The 19,965-nt window shown below is 39.5% G+C and overlaps 1 protein-coding gene and 1 non-coding gene across 2 annotated transcripts; both read right to left on the reverse strand.

Annotated features, from left to right (window-relative positions):
• Positions 1–898: 898 nt before the first annotated feature.
• On the reverse strand, positions 899–18,596 carry FRG1 (FSHD region gene 1). The gene is made up of 9 exons (XM_059685579.1): positions 18,317–18,596; positions 16,021–16,091; positions 13,284–13,409; positions 12,210–12,267; positions 10,001–10,115; positions 6,077–6,181; positions 3,795–3,886; positions 3,166–3,276; positions 899–1,000 (listed from the first exon to the last, which is right to left on the reverse strand). The coding sequence occupies exons 1-9, from the start codon at positions 18,376–18,378 to the stop codon at positions 964–966; spliced, it is 777 nt and encodes a 258-aa protein (XP_059541562.1). The 5' UTR covers positions 18,379–18,596; the 3' UTR covers positions 899–963.
• On the reverse strand, positions 16,756–16,887 carry LOC132228972 (small nucleolar RNA SNORA66). Its single transcript, XR_009451561.1, has one exon. It is a non-coding gene; the product is annotated as a small nucleolar RNA SNORA66 (small nucleolar RNA).
• Positions 18,597–19,965: the final 1,369 nt, after the last annotated feature.

Raw genomic sequence — 19,965 nt, forward strand, 5'->3', positions numbered from 1 at the left:
AGTGAGAGGAAAGCACTGCACAGATATCCTGTGGCTAAACTGTCCGAAATAGGGGCTTTCCTCAATTTTACTTTTATCTTCTGTCCTGAGCCTACTTGCTCTTCTGTAAAGTTTCCTGTTCCATTCTGTGGCCTAATGCCTGACTTCTCTCTGCCCAGCCCCCTTGTTTGGACATGAGTTTGGCTTGTTTGTGACTTGGGCAACACTGAAGAGGTAGAATCAAAGCCTTGCTGGCTGATGGGACTGGCACTTTCCAACTTCCCTTTAAAGGTTCCCTGTGGGAAGCACAGGACAGGAGTTGGCTGAAGGTGGCCACCCCTGCCTTGACTTTTCCAAACAAATCTGAGCCCCCAGGTGTTCACTAGAATTGTTGTGCTTAGTCTTCAGATGTCCTTGCTTAAAGGACCCTGCAGATGCATGTGTCTTCTCAAGGATGCTTACCCTACTGATAGTACCTAATAGTTAATTTTATAAAGCCTGAGGAGGCAGGCGAATGGGGAGGTTTGGTTTCTCAAGCCAAGCAGTCCCTTAGCTCTCGCTTTCACACAAACGTGTGTCAGGGTAACCATTCACGCGTCACTCAGGGGCTGCTGGTCAGCCCTGGCAGTACCTAGTAGCATGTATTGCATCAGATCACGTAGGGTAAGCAATAAGCGTAAAGCAGTAAGACAGATCCCACGAGCTGCACGAGAAACATCAGTTTCACAGAGCAGCAGCCCTGCTTTATGACAGGAAATCAGAAAAGAACAGAACTCTGTGGCGTGTTAGCCGTGTACTCCAAGTTTCATTTCCATGTGAAACCCTGCAGTGAACTAAAAAGGACATCCACGGAGAAGCTCAGCTGACCTTGGTTAAAGTTGCTACTAGTTTAGCAATAATTTCACAACAACCCAAGAACTCTATAAAAACACTTCCACTGATTATTTTATTCAGAAAAACAAAAGACAGAGATAAAAACCCTGGTCATTTGCAGTATCTATCAGCTTTCAATTTGGCTCTCCTGTTAAAAAGACAAATAATAAAAATTAACCAATGTAAAACATTCCATATATAGTCAACTGCTACTAAATGTAAACCCATGCTTAGAAACTGTTCTCAATTTTGGTTATTATATTACCACACCGTTTATATTAAAATATTTTAATTAAAATTGTACTTTGCAATTTTATCCTATCCTATATAATAAAAGTCTAATAAGTGTCCGGTCATCTGGTGGGCTGTTCAACCAATCAAAGTGTAACATGCTAATGATATGCTAAGGCCGCTCAACCACTTGCTATGACATGCACTGACCACCAGGGGGCAGACAGACGACTGGTCAACCAGTCACTATGACATGCACTGACCACCAGGGGGTAGATGCTCCGATTGGGAGGTTAGCTTGCTGCTGGGGTCCGGCTGATCGGGACTGAGCAAGACAGGTCAGACACGACCTGGAGCCCTCCCATGGTCCCTCCCCAGCTGGCCACCTTCCCGCGTCCCTCCCTGGCCCTGATTGTGCACCAGTGGGGGTCCCGGCCTGTGCCCTCTAGCAATCTGGGACCCCTTGGGGGAAGTTGGAGAACCGGTTCTGGCCCGATCCCGCAGGCCAGGCTGAGCTGAGGGATCCCACTGGTGCACGAATTTGTGCACCGGGCCTCTAGTGTTTCATACTAAATGGATTCTATTCTTACAAAAGTCTTTTCCTCATCTTTAACAAATGTGCCTAAGGGCTTTTTCAGTCCACATGAGCAATTTTAATTACCTCTGATTTTAAGCATGCCCAAACTTCTATTTAACAATGTAGTGATTTTGTTAAGTGATAAAAGTTACAGGACATAGGCTATAAACCTTATTCTGTTTCTTCTGAGTTCATAACCTGACTATTTTTATACCTTGTTCTTAATTTCCTTAGAACTAGAAACTAGATGCTAATTTTCTTAGCTGGGAAAAATTCTTTCATCATTTACTGACTTCAGTTAATAACTTGATTAACTAGTTAGCAGGAAATAGACTGTTTTTTTTTTTTTTTATCAAGTAACACGAAGAAATGTCTTAAGATTAATTTTGCAACACTGAACTTGAATGAGTGGCATATTAGCAAATTCTTCTTTAATCTGGCACTTCTTTGATTTTAGTTGTTAAGCTCAAAGTTTAACCTCTCTACTCAGTTTTTAATGTTGTAAATCCAGAGTATTACTTAACTAAATAGGAACAGTAATAAATATCAATAATGTGCTATGATAAAGATCCTGCACACGTCTGAATTTGACTTAATAAAAGTGCTTCAATTTCACTAATTTAATTTTATACTTAGTAATTTTTTTTTAATTTATTTATTTTTTTAAATATATTTTATTGATTTTTTACAGAGAGGAAGGGAGAGAGATAGTCAGAAACATCAACAGCCGCCTCCTGCACACCCCCCACTGGGGATGTGCCCGCAACCCAGGTACATGCCCTTGACCGGAATCGAACCTGGGACCTTTCAGTCCGCAGGCCAACGCTCTATCCACTGAGCCAAACCGGTTTCGGCTATACTTAGTAATTTTTAAACTGACCTATATTTATCTCACTTCTAGGAACCTGTGTCACTCTAACAGAACTGAATTTTGAAATGAATCAAATGACTTCTTTCTAGCCTTCTTCTAACGGTTATAAAAAGATGTTGTAAATAAACTTATGATGTAATTTCAGTGAAATCTGAATTTCTTATAACAGAATATGTAAGTACTTGGAATCTGACTATATTTAGACAGCTTTTCTTGGTGATCTTTTCCCAGACTTATGATGTCCTTTTTAGGTAATATTACCATGTTCACAAATTAGAAATAAAGGTAAATATTTGAAATCTACAATTCAAAAAGAACATTGGGCCCTATACAGTTTGGCTCAGTGGATAGAGTATCAGCCTGTGGTCCGAAGGGTCCCGGGTTCAATTCCGGTCAAGGGCACGTACCTCAGTTGTAGGGGCCCTAGTCGGGGCTCATGCAGGAGGCAACCAATCGATGTGTCTCTCACATCGATATTTCTCTCTGTCTTTCTCTCTCCTTTCCACTCTCTCTAAAAATCAATGGAAAAATATCCTTGAGGATTAAAAAAAAGAGAAAAAGAACATCGGGTTTTATATTCACCACTTCTACTGAGTACTTAATCATAGTTGGAAATAAGTAAAAATATACATACCTGTCCAGAAGTGTTTCATGCAAAAATCCATCTTTCCGGGCCTTTTTAAGAATTTTACTGTCTTCTTTACTTATTTTAAGTTTCTGGTCTTGGAAGCTCTGAAATTTCTTTCTGTTAAGAAAATATCTCTCTTGAAAAAACATCTCAAACTTTGATTATATCTGATTACTGATGCACTTACAAATATTTTTTAAGTTTTCATTTATTTAAAAAAACCTAATGACTGTATATTTCTTTAGTAACATACAGCTTTTCAAATACCGATGATCGTAGTTAGTGCCCCCAGTAAGAGGGCAGCTGCTTGGCAGCTCTACACGCCTCACCTCCACTATGGAATTCGGGCTGGAGTCCACGTCCTGGCTATGGAACAGTGAAGGGTTGCCAGTCTGTACTGACACGGTACAGCCATTCTATTAATTAACAGGGAGGACAGGTGACTTAGCTTTGGAAGCTAGAAGGATAATTAGGAAAACTGAAGGACTGTGAAAAAGAAAAGCATTGAGCTCAGTGCTTTGTCCTAGAGTTTACATTATGCTGCCTCTTCCTGTCCTTCAGGTTATTTTATTTTAGGCCCCTTGAGAAGCACTTCATTGTCAGATCTGTAGGTCTAAAAGGAAAAGACTACATACACGTAATTGATTTCACACTGTTTAACATTTCCTTTGTCTTCCTCTGGGATGTCATCTTTTTTCTTAGTTTCTCTTTCAGCACAGGATCTAATCTGGATATTGGAAATGAGAACCCAGTAAGTTACACATTCATCTTCCCCCTTTCCCTCTTATCACACAAGAACATTCTAGGTGACTTCTTATGCGAAAGAAGGAAACCATTAACTTAGCAATTAGCTTCAGAAAAAGACAGGTTCTAGATATTGTTTTCATTTACATATATAATTCATATAAATCATTGCTATTATGTTTCTCTAGAACCTTGCATCAGAAACACTAAAGAGAAAATTACTTGAAAAACATTTTGCAGATCAGATTTTGCTAAACAACTAGGCAGTAATTTAATTTTGGCCTCAAAGTGAACACAGGAGGACCTAGTTATCCCTAGCAGATAGTGTGTATTTCATAACATTGAACGCTTAAGATAGTAGTATTTTACTTTGCATAGGCTATTACCAAATACATCCAAACTTTTAACTTAACACAATTTGTTTTTATCTGACCAGAATCTACCCCTTTTAAATACTTCTAATAATCTCTTAAGTTTTGACTGGCACTTACTATCCATTGCCATAAATGAACAGAGACAGATACAGCAATTAAGATCTAAGTTTTAGATGAAAATTATTTGAGACTTTGGCAGAGAAAATACCTTTTGATGAAATTTTGAGAAATATTCTGAAATTTCTAATTTTTTGTGCTGTGCAGAGTGGTATTTCTTTCTCCACCAATCAACTCCAAATAATGAAGTGAAGAGCTACTGGTATAATTCTTGCTTTAAAAGGTAAGTGATATTTTCAAAGTAAAAAAAATACTGAAAGACTAAAACTGAGTATTATGAAAGCCAAGAACATTTAAAAAGTAAAATCAAATATATAACATGGAGTTTAACACAAAGCACGTACAGATACTTGATAGATGCGTGTAAAGACTTTTATGTATTCATCAAAAGATCCAGAATTTAAGGGCAAGGGCTCTGAAAATTCTGTTAATACTTTCATATTTTATACAGTGACTAGCAACACGGATGATCAAGTATGAGACAACTCAAACAACCTAGTAACCTTCTCCTACATGTTGGTGGGAGTGTAGGTTAGTACAACCCCTATAGAGATTACTTGGCAGTATGTAAACAACTATAAAGGTTTATAACCCTTGACCCTGTAACTATGCTTCTGGGAGCTTACCCTTGGATATACTCGCACGCCCACAAAATGATGCACATTCAAAGTCATGTGCTGCAGCACTCCTTATAACAGCAAAAGACTGGAAATAACCTAAATTTCCATTTGTACAGAACTGATGAAATCAATTATGGTATACCCCTAAAATAGAATATTATGTAGCTATTAAAAAATGAGAGAGAGGAAGAAGAAAAACCAAAAGGAGAGGGAAAACTTTCAATGTAATGATAAGGGCAAAGCTCCAAAATACAATGTTAAGAAAGAAAAAAAAAAAATCAGTGTGTAAACCAATGTATAAAGAAGGCTAACTTTAGTGTAAAAAAGTAGAAAATTACAAACATTTATATTTTTATTCAGAAACTCTAGAAGGCTGTAGAACAAGCATGTCAAACTCAAAGGCTAATACAGACCAAATAAATGAGGCATGCGGCCTGCAGGCTGCGAGTTTGACAGGCTTGCTGTAGAAGGGTGGGAGACGTATGTTTATATATGCTTGTATTTGAAAATTTTGGAATCATGTGCTCATATTTATTTATTTAAAATATTAAGTTTTAGCCTGGCCAGCTGGCTTAGCAGTTGGAACATCATCTGATGCACCAAGAAGGTCTTGGGTTTGATTTCCCATCAGGGCACATACCTAGGTTGTGGGTTTGATCCCCAGTGTGGCTTATACAAGAAGCAACTAATCAATATTCTCTCTCTTTCAAATCAGTAAGCGTATCCTTGGATGAGGATTTAAAAAAAATGCAGATAAGGAAAAAAAAGATGGGGCTAAAAATGTGGATGTACTCAGAAAAAGATACTAATACATAGAGATAATAGCAAGGGAGCTTATACAGTAATTTATATTCCACAATGTGCAAACACGCTATCAGTTATGGGATTTATAACTAAAAACAAAGCTTATTTGGAGCACAGTATAAAAAGCAATGAAATAAGTCTTTCAAGTGAGAGTAAATAACTTTTCAACATTTTATTTTTTTACTTTCCAACATCTTAAAGAGATGTAGTCGTATCATATATGACATGTATTAATCTATTGAAAAATGTCATGATTACCTTTATCATTTCTTCTTCTCCTGCTGTTTTACTTTTTGCTTCTATATCACCTGCTTCATTGCATCTGATAAAGCAGCTATTTGAGGCCAATAAAGCCATTTTCCCCTAAATAAAATAACAATAAAAAATAGTTACGAGAATATCTGCAAAAGGAATCAGGAAAAAGAATTTGGAGAAAACCTGGAAAAAAAAATACAGAAAACTAAAACCACCTATAATCTAATTATTTAAAGAAAACCACAATAAATATTTCTAGTATATTCTATTAGTAAGACTAAATTCTAACTAGATCAAATAGAATAATTTCCTTTGATCTAAAAGATCTATTGAGGATATTACTAATTTAGTTGAGTTTGAAAAAAATAGCTTTAAACACAATAAAAATTATAACAATAATTTACTCAAACAGTTGTGCTTTAAGTAAAATTTTTCTCCATAAGACCGTATCATACAAAAGCTAGCTTTTGGGGCCTTTGAGTTTACTGTTCGGAACTTTAAGAATCAACGTCAGGAGAGAACCAAGATGGCGGCATAGGTTAACGCCGGAGTTTGCTGCTTTGAACAACTACTTCAAAAGTGAAACCAAAAAACGGAAGGGACATCACCCAGAACCACAGGAACGCTGGCTGAGTGGAAGTCCTACAACTAGGAGGAAAGAGAAACGCATACGGACACTCAGAGGAGGCGCAGTGCTGAGGTCAAGTTCTGAGGTGCGGAGTGCGCGGAGCGGGCTGGCGGTGGAGGGCGCGGTTGTTGTTTTCAATCGGGAGGAAGTCGCAGACTCTGAGCACCAGATCTGGGCGAGTCTTTAGGGACCCAGACTCAAACGGGAGAAGCGGGACTGTCTGGCTTCGGTCAGAGCGGGTGCTGGGACTTTGCAGCGGGTGCTGGGACTCAGAGAGGCAGAGCCCCTTGGGACAGGACTGAGAGCCGCCATAACTGCTCTCTCCAGCCCACCCTGTTGATCCTGTGCGACCCGCCCCGCCCAAGCCGAGCGCAGAACCATTTGCAGGATAGCCTCAGGCAAAGGCTAGATTAGCACCTCCCTAGAGGACAGAAGTTCTCTCACTGCTGACACAGCTGATTCTCATAGCCACTTGGCCTGGAGGTCAAACCCTCCCTGGAATTAGCTACAACAATCAAGATTTATCTATAAGACTGCAAACAAAGACCACTAGGGGGTGCACCAAGGAAGCATAACAAAATGCGGAGACAAAGAAACAGGACAAAATTGTCAATGGAAGAAATAGAGTTCAGAACCACACTTTTAAGGTCTCTCAAGAACTGTTTAGAAGCTGCCGATAAACTTAATGAGATCTACACGAAAACTAATAAGACCCTCGATCTTATATTGGGGAACCAACTAGAAATTAAGCACACACGGACTGAAATAACGAATATTATACAGACGCCCGACAGCAGACCAGAGGAGCGCAAGAATCAAGTCAATGATTTGAAATGCGAGGAAGCAAAAAACATCCAACCGGAAAAGCAAAATGAAAAAAGAATCCAAAAATGCGAGGATAGTGTAAGGAGCCTCTGGGACAGCTTCAAGCGTACCAACATCAGAATTATAGGGGTGCCAGAAGATGAGTGAGAGCAAGATATTGAAAACCTATTTGAAGAAATAATGACAGAAAACTTCCCCCACCTGGTGAAAAAAATGGACTTACAGGTCCAAGAAGCGCGGAGAACCCCAAACAAAAGGAATCCAAAGAGGACCACACCAAGACACATCATAATTAAAATGCCAAGAGCAAAAGATAAAGAGAGAATCTTAAAAACAGCAAGAGAAAGTAACTCAGTTACCTACAAGGGAATACCCATACGACTGTCAGCTGATTTCTCAACAGAAACTTTGCAGGCCAGAAGGGAGTGGCAAGAAATATTCAAAGTGATGAATACCAAGAACCTACAACCAAGATTACTTTATCCAGCAAAGCTATCATTCAGAATTGAAGGTCAGATAAAGAGCTTCACAGATAAGGAAAAGCTAAAGGAGTTCATCACCACCAAACCAGGATTATATGAAATGCTGAAAGGTATCCTTTAAGAAGAGGAAGAGGAAGAAAAAGGTAAAGATACAAATTATGAACAACAAATATGCATCTATCAACAAGTGAATCTAAGAATCAAGTGAATAAATAATCTGATGAACAGAATGAACTGTTGATTATAATAGAATCAGGGACATAGATGGACTGACTATTCTTGGGGGGGAAAGGGGTGTGGGAGATGTGGGAAGAGACTGGACAAAAATTGTGCACCTATGGATGAGGACAGTGGGTGGGGAGTGAGGGCGGAGGGTGGGGCGGGAACTGGGAGGAGGGGAGTTATGGGGGGGGAAAAAAAAGGAACAAATGTAATAATCTGAACAATAAAGATTTAATTAAAAAAAAAAAAATCAACGTCAGGGAGACCTTTGTGCATGGAAAGAAATATTCCTATTCTTTTTCGTTGTTTATTTCTCAATGTATTATCTGATTCTGATAAACAAAACTTTGAAAACTAATTTTCTTGTGTATCTGAACCAAGATTATAAATTTGATTAATTAAATTTCCTTACATATTATAAGGTTTAATCATAACTTGTATATAGTTGATTCTTTTAAAAAAATGAGTACCTTAAACATCAAATAAAATATCCACAAACTTAATAATTACAAAAATGTATTAATATCTTTATATCCAGTTATGAAAGTGCTAATAACATGGATCTAATTTTTTACTCAAGATGACACGGGCTGGGTTTTCTTTTTTCTTTAATATATTTTTGATTTCAGAAAGGAACAGAGAGAGAGATGGAAACCTCAATGATGAGAGAGAATTACTGATTGCCTGCCTTCTGTACGCCCCACAGTGGTGATCGAGCCCAAAATCTGAGTATGTGCCCTGACCGGGATTTGAACCGTGACCTCTTGGTTCATAGGTTGATGCTCAACCACTGAGCCACGCTGGCTGGGCAAGGGCTGGGTTTTCTGTCATCTGGATGACCCTGGGTGAGCTTGGATATGGCTGTATATTCCCAGGTGATTTAAACCTGTACTGCTGATCTTTTAGTTACTTTTTGCAATCCAGTTTTATTTGTTATATCAGGGACTTTTAAGTCTCTCTTTAATTTAAAATTTAAAAACTTTATGTCTTTCCCCCAAATAAAGTGAGATGAATACCCCTTAAGTTCTGTATGAGCATTAGTATCTGACTCATCATCCTGACCTTATATAACAGCCTTTTCTGTTGATACAATTTTTATTATGAGTATCTCAGTATATTGGTAGGATCATCTATCTACAAGGGGCTGTAACCCATTAGTAGTTCATGAACTGAATTTAGTGGGTCCTGACCAGTACTGAGGAAAAAATAAAAAGAGACAGAAACAGAGGTAGAAGAGAAAAGATCAGAGTGCAAGCATGTAGATAAATAAGTACTGCCAAGTACAACTCTTGTTTCAGTTATACACGTGTGTACTAGGCTGCAATGTGCAATGGGAAAATGTTTTTCTCATTGGAGTGAAAAAGTTAGTGATCCAGAGGTTTTAATTCAGGGCAAGAAGGAACAAGTCTAAGTAATTCTCTCTTTTTGGGGGGTGCTTGGCTAATTTATCATCATGGAAGCATGTGGCTAGTGGCTACATTTTGGACAATGTAATTCTATATATACGTAACTTTATATTCTGCTTTTTATCACAAGCATTACATTTTATATATTACTACTATATAGAAAACATTTTCCAAATTCATTCTTCTTCAAATATACTACTTTGATAGATATATAATGTTCTATTATAGATGTTTTAAAGTTTATTTTTTCTACTATTATAAATAGTGCTGCTCGTTATTTTCTGTGCATAAAATTGTTGATTTATCCTTAAAAGAGATTCCTTACATTGACAAGAAGCTTTCTATAAACATTAATAGCACTTACATCTTGAAAGACTGGTTCCCATTGTTCTCTTGGTCCAATCGCATCTGAACGCCCAACAACAAGTCCATCTGAATTTATACCAAGGTATTTTCCATAGCCAGATTTTAGGGCAATTCTTCAGATTAATAAACAAGATAGATGTTAAAAACTGAGAGAAAGAAAATTAAATATAGAACATAAAAATAATGTGTATGTACATAAAAATTCAGACTATAGTTCAAATATTCAAAAGTCACAAATGATTAATGACTACCATATAGGAAAGTGTAGTTCTGTACATACAATGTCATATTCTACTTTTATTACAAGCATTATAGCTTATATCAGGGGTGGTCAACCTTTTTGTGAGTGTGTGCCCAAACTAGCAAAATCTCTGACTCAAAATTCTTCTGTGTGTCAACCCTAATTTTTTGAGAACATGTTACGCCTACTTGATATCTCTTAAGGTGTACATATGTGAAGAACCTTGAAGAAATAATAAAATTCATTCGAGCGACAAGAACGCAGTATATGATGATGAAAAATACATTTATTTTTTAACGTATACATGTACACTGACAGTCCGGCAGAAAACTTTATGACTCCATTTGATATTATCAGTGGGACTTTTGCTGCTGCATCACTGATGACAGAGATTTTACATCAGGTTTATATTTCGTGACCTTCAGAGATATGCATGAGCTACTACTTTCATCCGTCAGGCTACTCCTATTATGAGACTTAACAAAATTCATCTCTGAGAACAAAGATTCACAAGTGTATGTGGATGAAACCAAAACACTGGTTGGATCTAGGAAGGCAGGGAGAGTTAAGGCAGAGGCATAGAAATTGCTCTTCCCCTCTCTCGTCAATCCATGTCTATGGTCTTTAAGATAACTTGTTATGTAAAATTATTTATTTATCTAAGATGCACCTACACTGAATTTATCTGAAAAATAATAAAGTCGATATTTTAAAAAAATTGTAAATAGAAGATTATAGAGAGGGTGTCGCATGCCAGCAAAAGTTACTGGCGTGCCATGTTTGGCACGCGTGCCAGGGGTTGCCCACCCCTGGCTTATACATTATATAGCAAATATTTTCCAAATTATTTATTCTTAAAAGATATAAAGAAATTTGTGTTTATTGATTTTTCTTCTTCCACTTTTATTCTTTATAAGTCTGGTGTACTTGTTGGCCATTCAAAGAAAGTATAGAAATAATCATCTTAATTTGTTTTTTAAAGAAAAATAGGATTTCTATGTTTTTAGCTTATCAATCCCCTGTGATGACAGGGGACTGACTTTATACTCATGTATAGGTTAATGATAATATAACACAAGTCATTATTGTCTTGATGTAGCCAATTACTAGAATATGAAATTTAGTTGTTCTACTACACAAAGCACCATTCTGTACTTTTGCATTCTGAGAATAAAAAAAGGTCAGCTTATAAAATGATTGTAAAAATAGTGAGCAAAATGTCCTTTTGGTTTTTATGCCTATGTAACATTCTCTGCTGGTTTCAACAATATTTCTTTCTTCTACCTTCCTATTTGTTTCTTGATTGCTAACCAGTGAGTTTAAATATCATAGTAATAACAAACAGTCTTAGGTCTGTTTTCATCACAGGATTTTTCTAATCTATCTTACTTGGTCTATAACTGTGGTTGGCAAACCGCAGCTCGCAAGCCACATGTGGCTCCTTGGCCCCTTGAGTGTGGCTCTTCACAAAATACCGGCTCTTCCACAAAATACCGACTTCTGCACATGGGCCACGAAGTTTCAATCGCACTGTACGTGCACACCCACATGTGGCCCATGTGCAGAAGTCGGTATTTTGTGGAAGAGCCGGTATTTTGTGAAGAGCCACACTCAAGGGGCCAAAGAGCCGCATGTGGCTCACGAGCCGCAGTTTGCCGACCACTGGTAACATTTTCGTTTTTTCCAGCATAGTGTTATATATTGCTAGAAATCATAATGTATGCTTTTATCTGGGGCTTTTCTCTTCTAAAGACGGAGTTATTGAAAATGTAATTTAATAACACCTACATATTAACTGGATATATAAATAATGTTATATTTTATTAAATATCACAAAATACACTTTCCAAAAATATTGTTTTGCTTTTTAAAGTGAAAGTTACTCTGTGGGCTTATGTATATTTAAAAACTTCAATAAATAAAATTAAAATAATAAAAGATTAATTATAGTTCAACTCAAGCTTACCTGGAATCAGACAATTTGACAGCTGTAAACTGCTCCGGAGGACTAGGGCCTTCATCCACTACAGAGAAAAAACATTTTGAAATAAATTTGACATTTGTTATAAATATACATGTAAAGATAGTCTACAGTTTTTTAAAAAAATGTATTTTTCTTCTAAAATTAAATGTAGCCCGGCTGGCATGGCCCAGTGGTTGAGCGCTGACCTATGAGCCAGGAGGTCATGGTTCAATTCCCAGTCAGAACACAAGCCCAGGTTGTGAGCTCGATCCCGTGCGGGGCATGCAAAAGGCAGCCAATCAATGACTCTCTCTCATCAATGATGTCTCTATCTCTCACTCCCTCTCCCTTCCTCTCTGAAATCAATGAAAAAAATATATAAAAATTAAATATACAAATATTACATTATGATGTAATTATAATGCAGTATTTATATTACCAAGATCTACTTTATCATCTCATAAATGCCATATTCGTTTTACATGCTTAATAAGATAGGTCAGCATGATGCTTATTTAGTCACTTCCAAGATATTTACTCTGTGTTTTAAAATGCAGTCAGTACATGGACAAACCATGTCATAATTAAATAATTAAATGCTTTAATTAATTCAAACGATGGCCATTCAGACCAAAAGTCATTGCTTTTTATTTCCTAATTACCTCATATCTCAATGCTTTCTCTGATGAGCTAAAAGGGAATGAGAAAACTTTAAATTGTTTACAGTGTTCCAGGTTAGTTTCAGCAAAAGGTCGGAGAATAAAGGGATTCAAAACTTTGACTCAGCCACGTTTTCTTTTTCTTTCTACATATCATTTCAGTTATTCATGTTGTTTTTGACTTCCATAGATATTCTTCTGGAACTATACAAAATGTTTTCTAATTTTTATATTAGAAAGAGGGAGTTGCCAATAAGAGGTAAATGTTGAGGAAAGAAAAAAGTGGAAGGGTCAAATGCAATAGATTCATTCCTTTGGAATATGCTTGGGATTAGTTAGATGCTGGCCTAAGTGAACAAACGCAATAAAAGGTATACTTTCGTGGCCTTCCTTTTAATCACTTCTATCAGACACAAACCTTCTTTATGTGGAGCTCCCAGTGTAAAAAGTCCATTGTCAAGTGCATGTATGTAGGTTCCTTTATCCATTTCAATAGCTATGGTTCCCGAAATTTCACCAAAGTTTGTTACTGTCCACCAGATTCCTAAAAAATAAAATCAGTATTTAAAATTTGTATTTTAGATTTGACACAAGGTTCTTACTTATTGCTATTGTTATAACTTACTTTCTAAAAACATTATTTTGCAGTTCTCAGAAATAATAGAAAGAAATCTCATATACCCTTTACTCACTTTCTCCCAATGGGAACCTCTTGCATAACTTTGTTACTGATAGCACAACATCAAAACCAGGACATTGGCAATGATACAATCCATTAATTTAGTAATGTCTCAGACTATAAGCTCAATATATAGGAATCAATTACATATCTATATACAATTGAAAAATTAAAATTAAAATTCTATTTATAATAGTGTAAAGTTATGAAATATTTATGGATATAAAAAAAGACATGGATGACTGCTACACTAAAACTGCATATTATTGAGAGTCAATGTTATTAAGATGTTAGTCTCCCCAAATGATCCATATTCAATACAATTCTCCTGAAAATCCAACAGGCTTTACTGTAGAAAGTGATAAACTGATTATAAAATTACATGTAAATGTAAAGGATCTAGAATAATCAAAACAATCTTGAAAAAGAAGTGTAAAGTTGGGAGACTCGTATCACCTGATTTTAAAACTTGGTTAAGTGATAGTTAATCAAGACAAATATATCGGTGAAACAATAGAAACAACACACAACTTGATAGAACAGAATCTAGAACTAGACCAAGACATATAAAATCAATTAATTTTTGACAAAGATACCAAAGCAGTTTAATGGGGAAAGGAAAGTCTATTCAATAGTGCTGCTGAAACAACTGGATACAAACCTGGAAAATCATACCCCAATACCCGGATCCTTACCTCACACCATACCCAAAATTAATTTGAGATGGGTCATAGATCTAATGTAAGACCCCAAACTATGAAGCCTGTAAAAGGAAATATAGAAGAATATCTTTGTGACCTTGGGGTAAACAAGGACTTCTTAGACTGGAGAAATAAGGTGACTGTCATAATAGAAAAGAATTAGGCTTTATAAAAATCACAAACTTACAATTATCCAAAAACAGTTAAGAAAATGAAAAGTAAAACCACAAACTGAGAGAAAAGAGTAAGAATAGAATTTTAATACTTTCTTGGTGGGAGGGTAAGGTGGTACAGGCAGCTTTTTATATAGTTAAATATTAACGTATCCTTTGCTCTTTTTTCTTACTACAGGAGATAATTTATATAGATGAGTTTAAAGGATAACCTATCATTTAACTCATATAGCTAAATATTCACCTACCCTTAGATATTCTACACCTAGATATCTACCCAAATATGTATCTTAATTGTAGAATTGTTGATTTGCTATTTCAAAAAAATGTGAGATTTTTTCTGGAATATTAGCTTTATACTGTATCATATAAAATGTAAAGGAACCATAACTTATGAAGTTTCAAAATGCAACCTGCCAAGTTTTAAAAGAAAGAACTGCTTTAAAGTTTAGGTGTGGAAAGGATGGAAGAATTAACTGGAAAACAGGCTAGTTAAATATATTTGGGCCAATTTATTTCTGTTACCATTTATAGGCTACCTTGATGTGTAATAAAGATTTTCATTAACTTCACTGTATACAAAGTAATTATTTTCACTGTGAATATATTTCTTTTAGGGATATACAAGTAACTAGTTTAAAATGCATACATGTTCTAAGAAAATAAAGCAAGTCATTGAGTAACATTGTTTTGTTCAATGATATGACGTTTAAAGTTGATGAGAAAAAAAAGATCGATTCCCAGCTGGGGCCAGTGTGTGTGAAGTCTGCACATTCTCCCCACATCTGTGTGGGCTTTCTCTGGGTACTGAGGTCTCCACCCACATCCCAACGATGTGAGGTGAACTGGAGTGTCTCAACTGTCCCGGTCTGAGTGAGTGTGGGAGGGTGTGGGAGGGTGCCTGCGATGGAAGGACTGCTGTCCAGGGCTGGTGCCTGCCTTGTATCCTGAGCTTCAGGGATAGACTCTGGCCACCGGCAACTCCGAACTGAAATAAGGGGGTTGGAAAAGAAGGCTCTTACTTGTTCATAGTCATCTTTCTTAAGTGTATGGATAGCTCGTATTTATCTTATGTTTAATATTAGAGTATTCTGGGCCTTTATGTAGAAGTTTGGTGATGTTTTTATGACTAAAAATATGCTGAAGGAACTTAACTCTCGTTTATATCAATCAGCTATGGTAAACTGGTTTCATTATACCATACATCATTTCACTTACAGTTCAGTTTCCAAGAACCTACCGACAACTTTAAGTTAGGACTTACTGTACTCTATAAAATATATTTGGTTAAATATTTATATGAGGACTTGAAAATAATGTATCAGAATCTGGGCTATTAAAAGCAGTCTAATGGTGTCTATTAAATCAGAGCTGTTTCCTCTCTCCTGTGCTTTCATCTGATAATGATGGAAAGGCATCGATGACACCTACTGTGCTGGAGAATAAATCTACAACCATAAATAATACTTGAGCACTTTGAGATAAATATGAATAGGTCATAAACTGCTCCTACTTTCTTTTTACTATTTATCTCTAAGTAGGAAGATATTTTTAAAGGGATCCCAACCAGTGCTAACTTTTCTTGGAATTTAGAAAACTTACCAACAATATCAAGTTGGGTTTCTTCATCATCTTCTCTTTTTCTCTTCTTCTCTTTGCTCTTTTTCTTCTTACTACAGGGGATAATTTGTATAGATGAGTTTAGGCATACTGACTTGCGTTTTAAACATCACAAGGTGGAATCTCAGAAGAATCTTTTGAGCTGTACATTGGTTTATAAATTATTAATTTACATCGACATGGCTCTTATTTCTGATCATGTATATATAGTGTTACTGTTAAGAGCACACTCGGGAGCCAGCCCGCCTGATTCTTAAATGCTGATTATATCACTTCTGAGCTCTGTGATTTTGGCAAATTTGAGTCAGTTTCCCAACCTTTAAAATAAAGATAATAATTTGACCCAACTCTTATGGTTATTGTGAGGATTGAGAGTTAATATGTGCTTTCATGTGTTGCTGGTGAGAATGTAAAATGGCACTGCCACTTTGGAAATTAGTCTGGGGTTCCTTAAAAAGTTAAAACACAGAGTTACCATATGACATAACAATTCTACTCCTAGGTATAGAGTAGACCCACGAAGAATGAAAACATATGTTCATAACTGTGTAAGAATATTTACTTCTACTCTGATCTTTATTATTTCCTTCTACTCTGGGCTTTGTTCTTTTTCAAGTTTCTTTGGTGTAAAGTTAGATCATTTATTGGGGCTTTCTCTTGTTTCTTCCTTCCCTCCCTCCCCTCCCTCTCTCTCTTTCTCTCTTTCTCTCTTTTTTACACTGTACTAGGATAGAATGAACCACCTCAGTGCTTCTGAGGCTAATACATTTCTATCACCACAATTACTTTAGCAAACCTGGTTCCCTTCACTTCTGCAACATCATGCAGAGTTAGTGATGGAGCTTGCACTTTTCTTGTTTCTTGAGATTGGCATGCAACGCTATGGTTGTTCTGTTCTCATTTTCACTGTGTAAGAATATTTGCAGCACTATTATTCATAATACCCCAAAAGTGAAAAAAACCAAATGTCCATCAACTGTTGAATGGATAAACAAAATGTGTCATATTCATAGATACTACATTCACAATGGAATATTATTCAGCTATAAAAGGAATGAGTACTGATACATGCTACAACACAGATGGACCTCGAGAAAGTTTTGCTAAAAGAAGCCAGATACATATTGTATGACTACATTTACGTGAACCAATCAGAACAGGCCAATCCATAGAGACAGAAAGCAGGTCAGTGACTGCCAGGGACAGGGAGGGAGACCCGGAGGAGTGAGCGCTTCATGGGTAAGGGGTTTCCTTTTGAGGTGATGAAAATGTAGAGCAACTAGACAGTAGTGAACCTTGTGAGTATACTAACAAAACCATTGAACTGTGCGTTAAAATATTGAATTTTATGGGAATTATATTGCAATAATTTAAAAAACCCAGGGGCGATTTAAAAAAGTTAATATGCAGTGTTTACAACAGTTCTTGGCATATAAAAAGTGCTACACAGGTGTTAATTATGCTCAGGAGTTACGATCATTATAGGACACATCTGTTTGCGTTTTCATGATAAAGCACATTTTCTGAAGCTAAGTCTCCCCTCCGGCTGGGAATTCACACAGGAAACGCTGCAGACCTAACCCAGGGCAGCGGCTTCGGCTGCTCCCCGACACTTTCCTCCCATCTCACCCAAGAGATCCCAAAACTGGGTTTTAAATCTCCGCGACCAGGAGGAAACGCTAACGTGTGTCCGAACAGTCAGTCCAGCAAACCTACCAGTTAAAGAGGTGGAGATGGGAGCCGGCAGGTACCCTTTCCTAAAATCTCCATCACCCTCCGCCCTCCGCCTGCACGGGAGGCTCTCATTACAGGATTTCCTGCACGTCTCCTCCTCCTTCATCCTCAGGACAATCATTTTAGAGTGTCACTAACCCCTCTTGAGTGGATTAAGATTCGCTCAGAGATATTAACGCACTTGCCACAAATCACAAAACCGGTCATTGGTGGGGTTCCTACTGGAGCCCCTATCCCTATCCAAACAGGGTGGAGGGAGGCGGCGGTGAAAGTAACAATCCCGAATGTAGGGGGCTGTGACCTGAGCCCCCAGGCTGCCGCGGGGAGGAGTAGGGGTGGGGTGGGCCACACGTGAGGCTGCAGGGCCGCTGGTCCCGCCCTCCGCCCCCTCCCATCGCGGGGCGTCTGGCTCCCGTCTCCCCGCCTCCGCCCTCCGGGCGCCGGGCCCGGCTCGGGGCCTCAATGACTGACAGCTGTCCCGGCCTCCAGGAGACTCTGTTCGGACAGAGAGGGGTCTGCCTCGCCATCGTCCGGCCTTACCTACCTCTTGGCCTTGGTTCCCTTGAGCACCAGTTTGGTGGACTTGACGTAGGAGTACTCGGCCATGGCCCTGGTGACGCTTCGGTAGAAAGGTGGGCTCCGGCGCGGGACGGAACAGCTCCACCGGCGCGGGGCGGCGAGGGAGGCACAGAAGTGGGGACGAGGCGCCGGCCCCTGAAGCGCACGCCCGCTGCGGCGGCCGGAGGAATCTCCGCTAAACCGCTGGTTCTCTTCCCCGAACGCCGAGGCTCAGCCTGAGTCCCACTTTCTGTTTACAGTCCCGGCTACGGCGGCGGCGGAGGGTCTAAATACGTCACCTCTCGTTCGCTGGGTCTGAACGCCGAGTGTTCGGGAACTGGGGGAGACGCGCCCTCCGGCGGTCGAAGCGGGTATAACAGCCGCGGGTGACTTTTCTCTGTGCGGATAGCCTCCTGCGGGGTGTGCGGGGCCTCCGAGGCGGACACCCTGAGATCAGCCAGGGAGAGCGAATCAATCACCCAGAGAGAGCGAATCAATCACCCAGAGAGAGTGAACCAATCACCCAGAGAGAGTGAGCAATCACTCCTTCCCGTGCTGCCATCCGCGGGCTGGGCCGCCTTCCCGGTGCAGCCCAGAGCATCCTCTGGCCCTGGGGGACTTTACAGGCCGTTTCAGTGACATAAGCGTTTACTGTAGCGTTTTAACTAAGGCGACCCGCGTGGTGTGCTACAGGAAACGATCAGGGAATAAAATGAAAGATAATGACGTGTCGGAATTCGGGCCGCGGATTTCCCAAGTGCTGCGGGGATCCGGGTGGCGGGGGTGGGAGGTTGGTCTTCCCGTGCGGGCGGGTCTCGGCGAGGCGTGCACAGCGCAGCCACTTGCCTCCGGGGTCCCCTGCCTGCTCCTGCCTCTCCCGCGGTTTATAACTCACCTCCCGCTCCGTCTCCCCGCTCCACGCCATCTTCTGCACCGCCCCGTGACCCTCCTAAGGAAGTAATAGCTGGCGATTACCCCCACCTGCAAGGCAGCCCCTTGTTCCCCCGGGAGGGGAATCCTGGCATGTTGATGCCATTTCTCCCGCCGCCGTAGCTGTGTGATGAAGTTCCCTGTTATGTGACCCGAGAAGGTGACTATACCGAGTGCGGCTGGCTCTCTGGAAAGTCTGCCGAGTGCTGGGGAAGATGAGACGCTACCGCTGTTGCCGCTGGAGTCAACGGCGGGCAGGGCAGGTGGAAGCAAACGGGAGGAGGTGGCAGGACCCGCGGCTGTGCTCGGGTTGCTTAGACCCGGTCTTCCCTTTGTAGCAGAAGCTGGAAACCAGGGGCAACGTCTCATGGGCATCGGGTCTGCAGGAGGCGCCCGGCCGTGAGTCAGTCCGTACAGGCTCTGACCCTGTGTGCCCCCTGGTTACGCCCAAAGGAAAAGGAAGTTTCTGAAGCCTTTATGACAGGAGGTGGTCTTACCACTAGGAGCGAGGCACCCAGGAAGTTAGGCTGCTACCCTGGCAGAGACCGGGAGGAAGGAACATGTTTCAAAGGGATGATGGCTCCAGGGCCTTGAGGAAGACACCCCTGGGCTGTACACTGGCCAGAGGCGTTAAAAAAGATTCACATCCCCACCGGGCAGGGAAGGGACTTATAAACTGGCCAGAGGCGTTAAAAAAGATTCACA

The sequence above is a fragment of the Myotis daubentonii genome, chromosome 2 (genome assembly GCF_963259705.1).
Source record: "Myotis daubentonii chromosome 2, mMyoDau2.1, whole genome shotgun sequence".
NCBI classification, from domain to species: domain Eukaryota; kingdom Metazoa; phylum Chordata; class Mammalia; order Chiroptera; family Vespertilionidae; genus Myotis; species Myotis daubentonii.

Bases quoted from the DNA above. Each gene is read 5' to 3' on its own strand.
- FRG1 (XM_059685579.1), bottom strand. From the start codon at position 18,378: ATGGCCGAGTACTCCTACGTCAAGTCCACCAAACTGGTGCTCAAGGGA. The intron at 6,182-10,000 runs GTAAGTGCTATT...TATTTTATTTAG, and splicing joins GGGAACCAGTCTTTCAAGAT to GGGAAAATGGCTTTATTGGC. The intron at 1,001-3,165 runs GTATGTATATTT...TCTTTTTAACAG, and splicing joins CATGAAACACTTCTGGACAG to GAGAGCCAAATTGAAAGCTG.